The 15,087-nt window shown below is 37.5% G+C and overlaps 2 protein-coding genes across 2 annotated transcripts; one reads left to right on the top strand and one right to left on the bottom strand.

Annotated features, from left to right (window-relative positions):
- On the top strand, positions 1–2,136 carry foxl2b (forkhead box L2b). Its single transcript, XM_048164783.1, has 2 exons — positions 1–674; positions 908–2,136. The coding sequence occupies exon 2, from the start codon at positions 910–912 to the stop codon at positions 1,780–1,782; it is 873 nt and encodes a 290-aa protein (XP_048020740.1). The 5' UTR covers positions 1–674; positions 908–909; the 3' UTR covers positions 1,783–2,136.
- A 2,791-nt stretch (positions 2,137–4,927) lies between these two features.
- On the bottom strand, positions 4,928–13,207 carry LOC125251281 (ATP-sensitive inward rectifier potassium channel 10). Its single transcript, XM_048164258.1, is given in 6 exon segments — positions 4,928–6,051; positions 8,200–8,377; positions 8,865–8,996; positions 9,834–10,045; positions 12,869–13,109; positions 13,112–13,207. Coding segments are annotated over 6 exon segments (1,218 nt in total). The 3' UTR covers positions 4,928–5,692.
- Between the last annotated feature and the right edge of the window lie 1,880 nt (positions 13,208–15,087).

The raw sequence follows: 15,087 nt of genomic DNA, 5'->3' as shown, positions 1-15,087 counted from the left end.
ATTTTCAACACAACTTGGGGTGTTTTTAACTCAACATTTTGAGAGCAAAGCTGTAGGCGATTGTGTTCTTTTTTTCTGGACCTCATAAAATAAAATAAATAAATAGTATTTTATAAAATGGTATATTATATACAGTATTTATAAAATATACTGCATTTTTTTTAAGTTAAATTGAAAAAGTTAAATGTGTTTGTAGTTAAATATGCAAGTCTCGAAATAAATGCGGGTTAAAATACTATAGTCTGTATTAATGCATAAAATAAAAAGTGTCAAAAAGTCGAACAAATTGCCTCACTCAATTACATACTTTTTTCATAGAGATAAATGTACTCTAATAATTAAATAATCTAAATATGTTTGGAGAGCATCAGTCGGGCTGTGAAGGATGAGAGAGATGAGTGACGAAAGCGGAATATGACGAGAAGATCCGCGCGAGTCTGACGACAGCAGAGTTTCGCCTTTCACGGGAGGAAAAAAAGTTTGCAGGATCTTCCAGAAGAACCTTCGAGCTTAAACGACATTGAGATCCGAGTCCATCACAGCAAAACCCGAGGGTTACCGGAGCACGAGCTCGTGTTTCATTCGCACGGACAATATTTAAGAGTTTCTGTCATCATTTATGGATCTGCGGTGACCTGATGCGTGAACAAACCATCCAGAAGACCTAAAATCAGGTAATCAGACATCGTCAAACACTCTTAAGAATAGAGGGGTTTTTCGCAGCAATGCATTTTCGGTTCCCTAAAGAACTTTCAGTGATCAGTTCAGTGTGTAGAACAGTTTAATGATCTAAAGATCCGCTTGGATGATGGATGAAGTTCTTCACGGAACCATCGATGCCAATTCAAGACCTTATTTGTATCTTGAGGTGTTTGTTTTGATGTTTTGTTTGCTTGTGTTTTTGAAGCGATGGCATCTTACCATAGCTTAGATGATGACGCAATGGCTTTGATGGTCCACGACACCAACGCGGTGAAGAAAGAAGAGTTCGCGAAGGACGAGCCGGTCCAGGAGCCGAGTCCGGAGAAAGCGGACCCGTCGCAGAAGCCGCCGTACTCGTACGTGGCTCTGATCGCCATGGCCATCCGAGAGAGCTCGGAGAAGAGGCTGACCCTGTCCGGCATCTACCAGTACATCATCACCAAGTTCCCCTTCTACGAGAAGAACAAGAAGGGCTGGCAGAACAGCATCCGGCACAACCTGAGTCTCAACGAGTGCTTCATCAAAGTTCCCCGGGAGGGCGGCGGCGAGCGCAAGGGCAACTACTGGACCCTGGACCCGGCCTGCGAGGACATGTTCGAGAAGGGCAACTACCGGCGCCGGAGGCGCATGAAGCGGCCGTTCAGACCGCCGGCGGCTCACTTCCAGCCGGGCAAGTCTCTCTTCGGCGGCGACGGATACGGCAGTTACCTGCCCGCCCCCAAATACCTCCAGTCCGGCTTCATGAACAACAGCTGGCCGCTCGCGCAGCCTCCGCCGCCGATGAGCTACGCGTCCTGCCAGATGGGCAACGGCAACATGGGCGCCATGAACGTGAAAGGACTGTCGGCCCCGTCGTACAGCCCCTACAGCCGAATGCAAGCCATGGGCCTGCCGAACATGATGAACTCGTACAGCGGGATGGGGCACCACCAGCACCAGCCGCAGCAGCAGCCCTCGCCGGTCCCGTCCAACAGCGCGGCGGCCCTGCAGTTCACCTGCTCCCGGCAGCCGGCCGAGCTCTACTCGTACTGGGACCACGAGGCCAAAAACTCCACGTTACACTCGCGGATTGACATTTGAACCGAATTCACACCTCGTTCGAGGGGAACTGTCGATCGTTCAAGGTAAACAGGGTATCTTTCGTTGCTGAAGAACAAACCGAGTCCCTAAATGTTCCGGACTGCACGGATAAATCAGCTTTTACATTTTAAATCAGTAGATTTGATTCTATAAGTCTCGACTTCAGGATAAAACATAAAATACTTTTCATAAAAAAAATAAAAAAAACCCACATGATCGAAAAATTATTTGTTTATGGACAATGAGAACATTTACAAGATTGTTTGGGACCATTGTGATTTTTACGTTTTGGATTGTCAAACCAGCACTTATTATTTTCTATTTGCTTTCAATAAACTGTTTTGATTAAAATGTCTTCGAGACACTCGATATATTTGGAGGAATCTGTAGATGTGAGAGTGTTTATTTTAAAATATAAGCGCTTAAAAAAACAGATACTCCATTTGCATCATTTACTTCTTGGCAGAAGAATTGATTAATTATGATAATTAATCACCGTTAATGTGATCGTAAGGCCTGATTCAGTTCGATCCGTGTGAACAAACAGACGTAAATTAAATCAGTTTATGCTGTTCTCTCTCAAAGATTTAATCTCTACTTTTTTTTAATTTGTTTTTTTTTTTAGTTAAAGAAACCGATTCGAATTGGGCGATTTATTATTTTTTCGTTTCACGGTTCTCGTGAATTAGACCATGATATTTTTATATTCAGTCAAATATTTATTTAGATACATTTTATATTCAATCATGGTCCTGCATTTCATTTCAGTCTCTCTGATGCATTTTCAGAAATAGGCTTGAATCGAAATTATTACATTTGTATGAAAAGTGAAAATTAAATAATCTAAAACTGTCTAAATTGGCTTTTTAGATCATATGCGAAAATAACACGAGCTTTAAGAAATGAAACTTTTTTTTTAACATGGATTTAAAAATATAATTATAAAAATAAATCAGAAATGTAGGCCTATAATCGCAGATATCTCTCTTTTAACGAAAGTTCGAGAGAAAGTCGCTCATTCCGTATTTTCTCATCATACAATAACAACTGATGAAAACTCTGTAACGAGACTGAAGAAATCCGAACCGAACCCGAATTATAGCGCAAATAGGCACCTAAAATAAATCATGCATGTAAAAAACTTTTATTTGCTTTTGTTACTCCTCAGGTTTAATCCCTGTTAATGACAGACACACTATATGTTTTTATAATGTTATAATAATAATATTGAAAGCTTAAATTGTTCATCTTTGAGAATGGATATAAAAGAACAAAATACTGACACCATTTACAATCACCGGAGAAATTAAAATGCATTCGTGTCATAAACATCATAAACCTTCTTGCATTTATTTTAGTTTCAGATCGTCCGTGAAGAGCTTGAATAAAAATAATGTTCACTTTCAGTTTCTTTTAAAACATTAGAGCATTATTTATATTCTCTTCTTTAAAAGCTCGCGCTTCTCTGATGTTTGTATTTCACACTGATTCTATTGAATTTAAAGAAAAGAGCTCATCAATATTTATTCCGATATTAAACAGAGTCTGAATTCCGCCGACAGAAGCTTTACTTCCAGAATCCGGGAATTGTGTGTAAACTGGCTCAAATCACGCGTGTTTTTGTGAAATGTTTTATAATAATTTATCCAAGACCTGACATGCAATGTGACTGACTGTAAACACGTGATGTACGTGATTCCCAGTGGAATCCCGCCTGACAGGGACGAAATGGAATATATTCAGCCAAACATCCTTATTTTTTATTATTCCAGCAGGATTCTTGATTATTTTCATATGGAAAGATCTGAATCTCACACACATCTTCAGTTAATCTGATCTCATTCCAGAGCTTTAACAGAAAGAAAAAATATCTTCAGATCAAAGACTCGTTTAGCTTTATGAACACAAACACTCGACATGTTTGACCGCTAGGTGGCGCTATAAGCACATTTCTGAATGATTCTACACAATTATTATTTTTTATATATAGGCCTTTATATGTTTGTTTATTATAGTTAGTCAGAGAAGGTGAATTAGACATTAGTTAAATCATTGAAAGTAGTTTTAGTCACATAAAAAGTGAACCTGGAATATATTTAAGAAAAAAGTTTTATTTTTTATGTTTGTGTTTAAGTCTATAATGAAAAATATCAAAGATTCACTCAGCAATTCAGCATTTGATTGACAGATGTTGAACACAAGAAGTGTTGCGTATGATTTATGATGGTTTATGTTTAAATCAGATAATATTTATTTAGGAGAATTTCAAGCCTTTATTACTGGTGTGTGTGTGCGTGTGTGTGCGTGTGCGTGCGCGTGCGTGTGCGTGTGCGTGTGTGTGTGTGTGTGTGCGTGTGCGTGTGCGTGCGTGTGTGTGTGTGTGTGTGTGTGAGCGAGAGAGAGAGAGATTTGTTAATATAAGATATAAGTATATGATTGATGACATGTAAACCAGCACAAGAGACTGTCAGGCCTTTTTACCAGGTCACGTGATTCTGACACATCATGAACACATAAACAACATCCATTCAGTCCCAAAAACTACACTCTAAAACTGCTGGATTAAAAACAACACAAGCTGGGTTGAAAATGGACAAACCCAGTGGTTGAGTTAAATGTTTGACCCGCTGGCTAGTTTTATTTAACCCAACTATTGTTTAAAAATTACTGTATTTCTTGCTTAAAATGAACCCAAAATATGTTGGAAATTAAAAATCAGACACATAATTACTAGAGGCAACAATAACAATAGTTGGGTTAAATAAAACTAGCCAGCGGGTCAAACATTTAACTCAACCACTGGGTTTGTCCATTTTCAACCCAGCTTGTGTTGTTTTTAATCCAGCAGTTTTAGAGTTAAAGCTAAAATCAGTCCTGAATCAGCTGCACAGAGACGAAAGCATCAAACAGATCCGTTTCCTTCATATAGTTTTCTGACATTCTAATATTGTCTTTTTGAAATATTGCATCTGTTCATCACCTCTTGATTCGGTCCGTTTCAGAGTAACACTTTAATTTGCACATACTGATGTTCAGAAGCAGATTGTGTGTTAATGTTACAATAATTCATTATTAAATGTTAGAACTGTGACTCCTCAGAAATAACGCATGAATCAAACACATTATAAACAGTCATTAAACATCATCAGATTAATCATCAGCATCTGTTTATTAATGTGGATTATGATGCAGCTCTGTATCCAGTCAATTATTACAGAGAAACACACATTTATCCTGCATATACAGACAAATATCAAACAAACAATGAACAAGATTTTCTCTTTTCTGAGCCATTTTTGCCCTCATTACAGTATAAAGTGCCTTCAGATCGAGTTGAGAATAAGATATTAAATCATGATGACGGTGTCACTGAAGCAGAACGTGATCATCAGTGTTTACCGCAGCGGTTCTCGCAGGGAAACACATGATGAACGCAGTAAACCAGATAATTGTGCAAAATACATTTGTTTGTCACTGATGTCAAAGGTCAATCTGTCACTCGTTCAGTGTGTTACAGTCAGTTCTGCTGTTTTGATGCATTTGTGCGCTTGATGCTGAATGTCTTCAAACATTATGTTAAATGGTTTGGCAAACAATATCAGCTCATAAAAGATCATAATATAATAAGCAAACTGCTGTTTAAATTTAAAAAGCTCATTACACTATTCAACTTTCCAAGAACTAGCAATACACAAAGTGATCAATTTTCCTATTCAGCCTGTGCTGTTAATCATTTTGCATCTTGTTTTGATGCTGTTCATGCAATATTAATCATTTCAGTGATTGATTTTAAGGACATTTGTGTTATTCTACACAGTTTATGTTAAAATCTGTCCTGCTCGAACCGCTGCTGAAGATTATCATCATGTCAATCATCCTACATTGATCAGAGATGATCTGCGCATGTCTGTCACACGTTACTAATGCGCACGCTCAGTGGACGGCTGTCCGTCTGCCTCTCATCGGCTCCCGCTCGGTAGATTTGCTCCAGGCGCATCTTCTCCGGGTCCGTTCCGCTCCCGCTGGGCGGGGTCTGTTTGAAAAGGGGCGGGGTCTTGGTTTTCACCACTTTGTCGAAGTACGAGAGGTCCGCCACGTATTTTCCCGTCGGCGAGAGCGACACGACGGGCGTGAACTCGTACCCCCACAGGACCTCGTCGGGCAGGTATGATGTTCGCACCTGACAGGTGGCTGATGTGGGTTCGACTGTGGAGATCATCATAATCAGCAGCTCAAAATCAGCCGGATCTGGATCTGTCCATCCTCCCCCTGATGAGAGGAAGAGCAGAGGAACAGAGAAATTCAGGCATAATCTCCCTGTGAACATGAACACACTGTTCAACCTTCAGTGTTTTTGCAATTCCCTTTGGTGCCACTGGAGGCGCAACAGGCCTGTTTACTAATTACAACATTTTGTTTTATTTCAAACCCTTTTTTAATTTATATATGTCCATAGATTATATAAGTAACTAAAATAATTAAAAACAAAATAATGAAATTTCAGCAATCTGGAAGAATGTTTTTCAGGCATTCTAATATTATTATTATTTTTTTAAACAATGAATTTGCATGAGTCTTTAGATGTATGTTTACATATTTACTGGATAAGGAATAAAGATTTAAAACAAAACAAAAAAATGTACTAACAATAAGTATTTTAGAGCTTTGCATAACTAGAAAAGATCTGTGCTGTCAAATTGATTAATCACATCTAACATAAAAGTGTGTTTACATAAAATAGGCTATGTGCGTGTATATATTATAGATATATATATATATATATCAGTGGTGTTCTGAAATGAGGAGGCACATTTTTTATTTATTTAAGAATCAATGTAAATTCATGCATTACTCTTTACGTTGACACATCTTGTTAAATGAATATTACTTTACATTACATGAAAGAGAAAAAGAAAAAAGAAGCCAAATACAATTCTATTTTGTAATTTCACATTAACAATGTAATAAATGTTCTATTTATCAAAACCAAGTCAATCTCATCAAGTTAGTGTTTTAAGCATTTCTACAGTCATTCCAAAATAATATCCAAAGGCAATAATAATTTAAACAATATATTTTATTTGTGTATTGATGTTTTTCTTTTTTAATTGTCATCTTAGGCTATTTTATCAGTCATGCTCCGTAAACACCGTGGTCAAATGGTTTTCTATGAGAGCAAAGGGAGGCATGACTCCTGCTGTAACTTCACCTGCGGGTGTCGCTGTTGGGCAGTGTTCCTTAAGAAATACGCGTGACTTGTGCTCTTTTTAATGTCATAATTTGTAATATTTGTGTTGTTTTATATGTAATATGGATTATTTTCTCATCCTATTTTTTTTTTGAGGAGGCACTTGGAGGCACTTTTTTGCCTCCTTGGAGGAAACGCCCATGATATATATATATATATATATATATATATTATATACACACACACACATTATGTGTATGTGTGTGTGTGAGACACACATAATATATAAATTATATATTATAAATAAATTATATATAAATTATATATATTTTGTAAACAAACTTTTATGTTAGATGTGATTAATCATTATTAATCAAATTAATATAAGTTCATTATAAAAATGTACATTATGTGAAATAAAAATATTTAAATTTTTTTGTTTTAGCTTATTTTAGTTTTTAAGTTGACATGAAACATAAGTTATGTTAATATATGCTAATATCTGAGTGAAATGCTTCTGAACAAGAAGAAATGTAGAATTTAAAAACCAATGATGTGCATGATGTAAAAAAAAAAATGTATAAAAAATGCTGCAATATTCTATAAAAAACAAACACAAGAATTGTCCATTTTGTGGTGATTTAAGTGTTCTTTAAGAATCACTGCTTTAAGGAGCTGTTCTTATCTGATTTGATGGTGTATTTTCCCTCAGTAATGTTAAACAGTTTCTTTAACTTGAATAAAAGTATACGTATGTATATTTTAGCATATTTTAGGTTACCTGCCAAAACATTTTTGTAATAATACATCGCTTTTAAAACATGCACCCATTCACTCTTTTATGTCTGTCTAATGTGTTGAAAACGCAAACATTTTCTTGTCTCATCACTTTCCGTTATGAATTACATGAATCATGTAAATGACAGAATATTTCAGTTCAAAACAATGAAATTTCATAAAGTTAAGTAGTTTTACCATCGGTCGTTGAACGCTTTCGTCATAAAACAGATGTTGAAAAATGACGTGTTTAGCTTCTACATCTGTGTCACCTTTAAAACGTTTTGTCATCATAACACCGAACAGAGCGCTGTGTAATAACCTGCAGCATCAAGAATGTCAAATATTGGGCGGAACCATTTGGAAATTTCTGTCCGTCTCAGTGTCTGTGGTGATCCTGCAGCTTCTGTACACACCGTGTGTCTGGACTGTGAACAGAAAGAGTGATCTACCCTTGTCGGCCCAGCCTCGCAGCGGACTCTCGTCGTCGATGGTGTGGTAGAAGGTGAGGGGGAGGATGAGGAAGGGGCTCTCGCTGGCCGTGTCCACGCTGAAGGTCACATTCTTCTGGTCCAAACGCACCGTCTCTCCCTCCTTCGGCACACACGGCTGGAGAAGCTTCCCTGTCACCTGGAAAAACCACATTCTCAATATTTCACTTCTAAAACCTAGTGAGCATCTGGACATTTCCACACACTCTTAGAAACAAAGACTCTTTATCAGCGTTGATGGTTTCATGAAGAACCTTTAACCAAAACGTTCTTCTATTGCATCAGTATGAAAACCCTCTTTTTGAACCTTTATTTTTATTTTTTAAGATTGTGTGAAACCAGTTCTAAATGGAAGATGTAATAATTCTGCTGCCTTTAGTAGAGCACTGCAGAAATGAGAGAAATGACATTATGTGTATTTTATATTTTCACAAACCGTTGCATCCAGAGTGTCCATGAGCAACATTGGCACGTTTCAAATCTCACTGATTTAGATGTTCTAGATTTAATCTGTACTTTGTAATTCACTGTCCTTCTGTGTTCTGTGGTTGTGTGAAAAATCATTAAATAAATCAATCATTAACTGGTGACCTTGATAAAAAGTGGTAATTCTTTCCTCCGGTTACCTGGCAGCCCAGCAGAAGACTTTTGCGCATGTTGGCAACTCGTATCATGAGACACGGTCGGCCGTCGTGATTGGCTATCACCGCATGCTGACTGAAGCGAATCGTCTCGCCACGTTTCTTTGGCCGAGCCACCTGAGAGAGAGAGAGAGAACATCATGAAGCCTGTCACTCACATATCTGGGTCATATTTCACCCCAGAATATACACATTTAAATAATAAACATTTCAGAGCTTCAGAGGTTAAATGTGCTTAATCGTGATGAAAATAGTGGAAAAGTAGTGTGCAAAAGTGATTTTCGGAGGGGATTTTTATTTTTAACTGATTAAACAATAATATGAGGACAAAATGTTATACTTTTTAAATAAGAATGAAGAAAAAAACACTAAACTTGGTTAAGGTGTTTATCTGACAGAATTATTTGGGAAAAAAAGGGAAACTACAGCTACAGGTTTATTTTACTATGCAAAAAATGCATATAAAAACCAAAATCTGACAAGAAAAAGCAATTATTGACTACAACATAATCAGTTATTAATATCTGGTTGGTTCTCTCGTGTTTTTGCATGTTTTCATAATTTAAAATTATATCCACACAATCTGGCACGTTTCAGAACGCAATAAGCATTTAACACATTTTCTATAACATTTGAATAAAGGTTGAAGATGTTCATTTTCCGAGGCCAGACATCACTTTTGGCCACTACTGTATATTACAGTAATTAATTAATTTTGCACATTTACACTCATTTTCCTGTTCATTACTGTGAAGCTGCTTTGAAATAATGCTTATTGTATAATAAAGACTTCATTTTTTAAGCAATAATATGTGTGTGTATATATATGTTACTTTAAATATATTTTATTTTTAATTTTATGTTGGAGTAAAATGTGAGCTGCGTGTGTCATGTTCGGGTGTTTTCTCCCACAGTATGTTTTTGATTCAGGACGGCATGTTAATGGATGTGCACCTTGGCGAGGAACGTTCCGGTGATGAAGATCTCCATGGCGGTGGTGATGAGGAGCTGGATGATCAGCAGGACGATGGCAGACGGACATTCCTCGGTGATGCAGCGGTAACCGTATCCGATGGTGGTCTGAGTCTCCAGGGAGAAGAGGAAGGCCCCCGTCAGCGTCTGCATCTGCATCACACACACACTGTGGTTTGCTGGAGGATCAAACTCTAGAGGAAGAGATGCAGAAGACAGGCTCAAACACAAGCATCTGGATTAAATAGGGGTTTTGTTTCATTGGAGTGATCTCTGGCTTTTCCTATCACAAAATAGTTGTAAAGTTGAAGAGCTTCTGAAGTGTCAATTAGTTGTCTTTACACAGATGCTCAGAGGTTTAAATCTGACAGAACGTTTTGGGTGGAGGTTGGGAATTTTTCCTCATCTACGGTACCATTAACTTGTGGTGTGCCTCAGGGATCGGTGTTGGGCCCGCTTTTGTTTTCGTTGTATTTGCTCGACTTTTTGGCAGCATATCATTTCCAATGATAGGGAAGCAGATCCTTATCCTTTTTATGCGGATGATATCCAGTTATATCTCACTCTAAATTATGGGAAATTATGACATGCACTTCTTGTTGGACTGTCTTTCGGAGGTAAGATGCTGGCTGGCAGATAACTGAATCTAAAACAGAAATTGTACATTTTGGACCCACCAGCATCTATTACACAGATAAACATCAATCTGTGAATTCTCATGCTCATGCTCGAAATTTGGGAGTGATTTTTGATAACGGCCTAAAATTCATCATCTCAGATCCATTGCAAAATTGAAAGCGTTTTTATCAGTAAAGGGTTTTGAGACAGTGAATCATGCTGTTGTTTCCACTGGGCTGGATTACTGTAACTCACTGTACCTTGGTGTGGCTCAGTCCTCTTTATCTCTCCTTCACATGATTCAAAACGCGGCAGCCAGGCTTCTTACTGGAACTAGAGAAAGGGAACATATTTCTCCTGATCTGGCTTCACTTCACTGGCTGCTGGTTGAATACTGTGTTAAATTTAAGCTTTTATTATGTGTATAATTGCCTGGCTCCACAATATATTACAGATTTCCTGCTCCATGTTGTGGAATGATTAGCCGGAACACATTAGGCCGTCTCCCGACGCTGAAACCTTTAATACCTATCTTTTTTTCATCTGGCATTTGGATCAATGTAGTTTTATTTTTGTGTGTTTTCTTCTCAGTTTGTTGTGCATTTTATTGTCTAACTTTGTCATATTTTGATGCATTTGATGATAATTTGGTTAGAACTGACTGTTTTTAAGTGTGCCTCAGAAATAAATAGCCTTGCCTCGTCTTACACAGACATTATAATAGTATACTTTTACACAAGGGGTTAAGGTGGGACTGAGCAACATCATTTAGTCTGGCTTTTAAGATGGATTACGTCTTTACACAGAATTTCAAGCAGGTACAAATGCATACTGCAAATGTGACAGAAGCACATTTGAAATGGCATTAGGTGTCTTCACAGACTGTCTAATGCAGCCACTAATGTATGTACACAGCAATTATAACTAGATGAGTAAAGTTTGATAACAAAGCCAGGTCTGACAGTGAACAGCTTGAAGTTTGAAGGTTTTACTCAGAGAAAGTAAAAAAATATATACTAGCATGTTTCAACACGCTGCTAGCATGAATTAGCATGTTGCTAGCATGTCTTACCACAATGCTAACATGATTTAGCATTTTGCTAGCATGTTTTAACACTTTGCTTGCATTAATTAGCATGTTGCTAGCATGTCTTACCACAATGCTAGCATTATTTAGCATGTAGCTAACAGCTTACCACAATGCTAACATGATTTAGCATGTTATTAGTATGTTTTGACACTTTGCTAACATGAGTTAGCATGTTTTGCTAGCATGTCTTACCACAATGCTAGCATTATTTAGCATTTTGTTAGCATGATTTAACATTTTACCAGTACGTTTTAATACTTTGCTATCATGATTCAGCTTGTTGCTAGCATTTCTTACCATAATGCTAGCGTTACTTAGCATGAATTAGCATTTTGCTAGCATGTTTTAACATGTTGTCTTAGCATTTCTTACCACAATGTTAGCATGAATTAGCATGTTTCTAGCATGTTTTAGCATGTTGATAGCATTTGTCTTACCACAATGCTAGCATTAATTAGCATGTTGCTAACATATTTAAACACTTTGCTAGCATGTTTTAGCATGTTGATAGCATTTGTCTTACCACAATGCTAGCATTAATTAGCATGTTGCTAACATATTTAAACACTTTGCTAGCATGTTTTAACATTTTGTTAGCAGGGCTTACCACAGTGCTAGCATGAATTAGCATGTTGCTAGCATATTTTAACACTTTGTTAGCATTTCTTACCATAATGCTAGCATGAATTAGCATGTTGCTAGCATAAATTAGCATGTTGATAGCATGATTTAGCATGTTGCTAGCATGAATTAGCATGTTGATAGCATGATTTAACATGTTGCTAGCATTAATTTGCATGTTGATAGCATGATTTAACATGTTGCTAGCATTAATTTGCATGTTGATAGCATGATTTAACATGTTGCTAGCATGAATTAGCATTTTGCTCGCATGAATTAGCATGTTTTGCTAGCATGAATTAGCATGTTGTCCTAGGATAGTCATTAAGCTCTGCTAGAGACGTTTAATTACTCTATAGTCTTATAGTACAAATGTTTTAAACTCCCTCAATGAAAGTCTGTGGAACTTTTCGTGGTTTTGATCGTCCATTTCATGGAAATCGTAAGTCGGATCAGTTTGAAAAGCGAGTCAGAACGGTCTGATCTGAGTTTGGTGGAGGAGATACAGTCCATATTTTGTCTCAGAAGAAGAAGAATGAGTGGAAGCAGTAGATCAGTGTGTCGACAGTATCAGAGCAGCTTAACTCAGCTGTGTAAAGATGACAAATAATGCTGTTATTATGATTATGGAGCTCATTTTCCACACAATCAGGCAGGAACATGAATTATGAGAGTTTCCATCTCTCACCCAGCAGGTCTCCGTGCACCAGCGCCAGCAGGTACCACAGCAGCCCGAAGCTGAACCAGGTGCCCACAAACGTGGCGCTGAACAGAACCAGTTTGTACCTCCACTGCATGTCCACAACGGTGGTCCAGGGGTCGCGCAGGTACAGAGCGCCACGCCCACTCACGTGCTCGATGCGAACGTTGCTCCGCCCGTCCTTGGATAACACCCTCCTCCGCGTGTCACCTGACTCCCATGCCCCGCCCCTCCCAGCAGAGGCTTCAGAACGTCTGTCTGTGTCTGGGAGTGGCAGATCTTCTGAGGGGCGGGGCCATGAGAAGAAGTGGGCGTGGCCGACGTCATCTGGAGAAGAAACAAGCGACATCCCGAAGACTGTGAGTGATGCTCATTTACATTTCTGCATTTGACATGAACACATTTTTATCCAAAATGACACTGAGTGCTTTAGAAGAAGATTCTGGAGAGGAGAAGGAGGATTTGATCCAGATTTGAACTTGCAATAATCGACTGCTATCGGCTTCAAAACAATTTACTGCTCGAAATACAGATATGACATTAGATTTAGCTGATGCATTGTTTTCCTGCGGTTCATTTCTCAGGGAGAGGCGCTCATTGAATTCAGTTTATCTGATTCATCAGGAGATTATTTTACAGGAGAGACTTTTAACCAACAATGAGAAGAAAGAGACGGACTAAAGGAGGGTGTGTGAGAAGAATCCACACTGTCTGTTTGGCAACGTTTCTCCTCATCCGCCCGTTTGGAAGCACTGGATATGAAATATCAAATGACAGTTTGTCCATTCTGTAGTCAAAACTCTAAACACATTTAACATTAACACAAATCATGTCGTTTTCACACAATATACAGTCAATTAACACGTTTCTAAAATGTTTACATTTTCTTTTCATAAAAGCTTACCTCATACCAAAATCATGGATCTTTCTCATCTTATTTGCAAATGCTTAAACACAGCGAGTCAGAAATGAAGATCCAATGTTTCAATCATTAAATATAGTATAAAACCTGTACTTCTGCAACAACAGCAGCTCAAAGGTATTGAAAAAATATATAATAATAATAGATAATTGATAAGCATTTTGAATGATCAGATCACAGAAATATTGAGAAATAGCAGATTCTCAGTCGGGGTTGAAGTTCTTTCATTACATGAACACACAGTAAAATAGGATTCTTTGAATCGGATTTGTTTAGTGTGGATGAAGAACAACACAGAGAGAAAATAATATCTGGGTGAGGGAGAGGAACAGATGAAGGAGCAGAGGAGAAGTTGGATCAGGACAAGGGAGAAGAAGAGGAGGAAGAATGTGTGCTGGACTGTGCATCTCTGTTTCGTTCACTTACACATGTGGAACCTATGAAAGCTTATTTCTGCCATCAATAGAAAATAAAAAAAGTTAATTGTGTGACAATTCTAATTTTTTCTCTCAATTCCTATAGTTTATACATCACAATTCTAAGAAAAAAAAGTCAGAATTGTGAGATGTAACTCACAATTGCAAAATAAAAAATAAAAAAATAGAATTGTGAGATAAAAAGTCACAATTACCTTTTATGTTTTTTTAAATTATTATTCTGTGGTGGAAAAACGCTCCATAGAAACCAAAGGTCATGTATGTTGGATTTGTTGTTGATCAATGGCAATGGCAAATTTCATGTTTTCATTTCAATAAAAGCTTTATGTAAATCTTTCACTACAGGGAGTGCAGAATTATTAGGCAAGTTGATTTTCTGATCATATTTTTTTCCAAGCACATTTTACCAATTCCAATCCACATCAATCTTAATAACTACTATTAATATTGTTTTTAATCATTTATAAGTGATATATAATTGTTCATGAAGGCTGGAAATGAAAAATGCCTTATATTCAGGTGTGCAGAATTATTAGGCAAGTTTTCTTTTACAGGCAAAATGAGCCAAAAAAGAGATTTAACTCAGACTGAAAAGTCAAAAATTATTAAATACTCATGAGAAGGACGCAATACTAATGCAATACTAGAAATTGCAAAGTTAAAGCATGACCAAGGGACAGCAAAATGCTCATTGGGTCAGCGGGGTCATACAAAAACAGGTGGAAAAGAAAAGACACATGTTAACTGCAAAATAATTAAGAATTAAGGTGAAGAATTAAGTGTGAAACCATCAGGAACCCTTTAGTCTCCAGCGCCACCATTTTCCAGAGCTGCAACCTACCTGGAGT

Source organism: Megalobrama amblycephala, linkage group LG17 (assembly GCF_018812025.1).
Source record: "Megalobrama amblycephala isolate DHTTF-2021 linkage group LG17, ASM1881202v1, whole genome shotgun sequence".
NCBI classification, from domain to species: Eukaryota; Metazoa; Chordata; class Actinopteri; order Cypriniformes; family Xenocyprididae; genus Megalobrama; species Megalobrama amblycephala.
The sequence above is the reverse complement of the archived record's forward strand: the minus strand, read 5'-3'. Positions and strand labels throughout refer to the sequence as shown.

Excerpts from the sequence above, each read along its gene's own strand:
- foxl2b (XM_048164783.1), top strand. The coding sequence starts at position 910 with ATGGCATCTTACCATAGCTTAGATGATGACGCAATGGCTTTGATGGTC.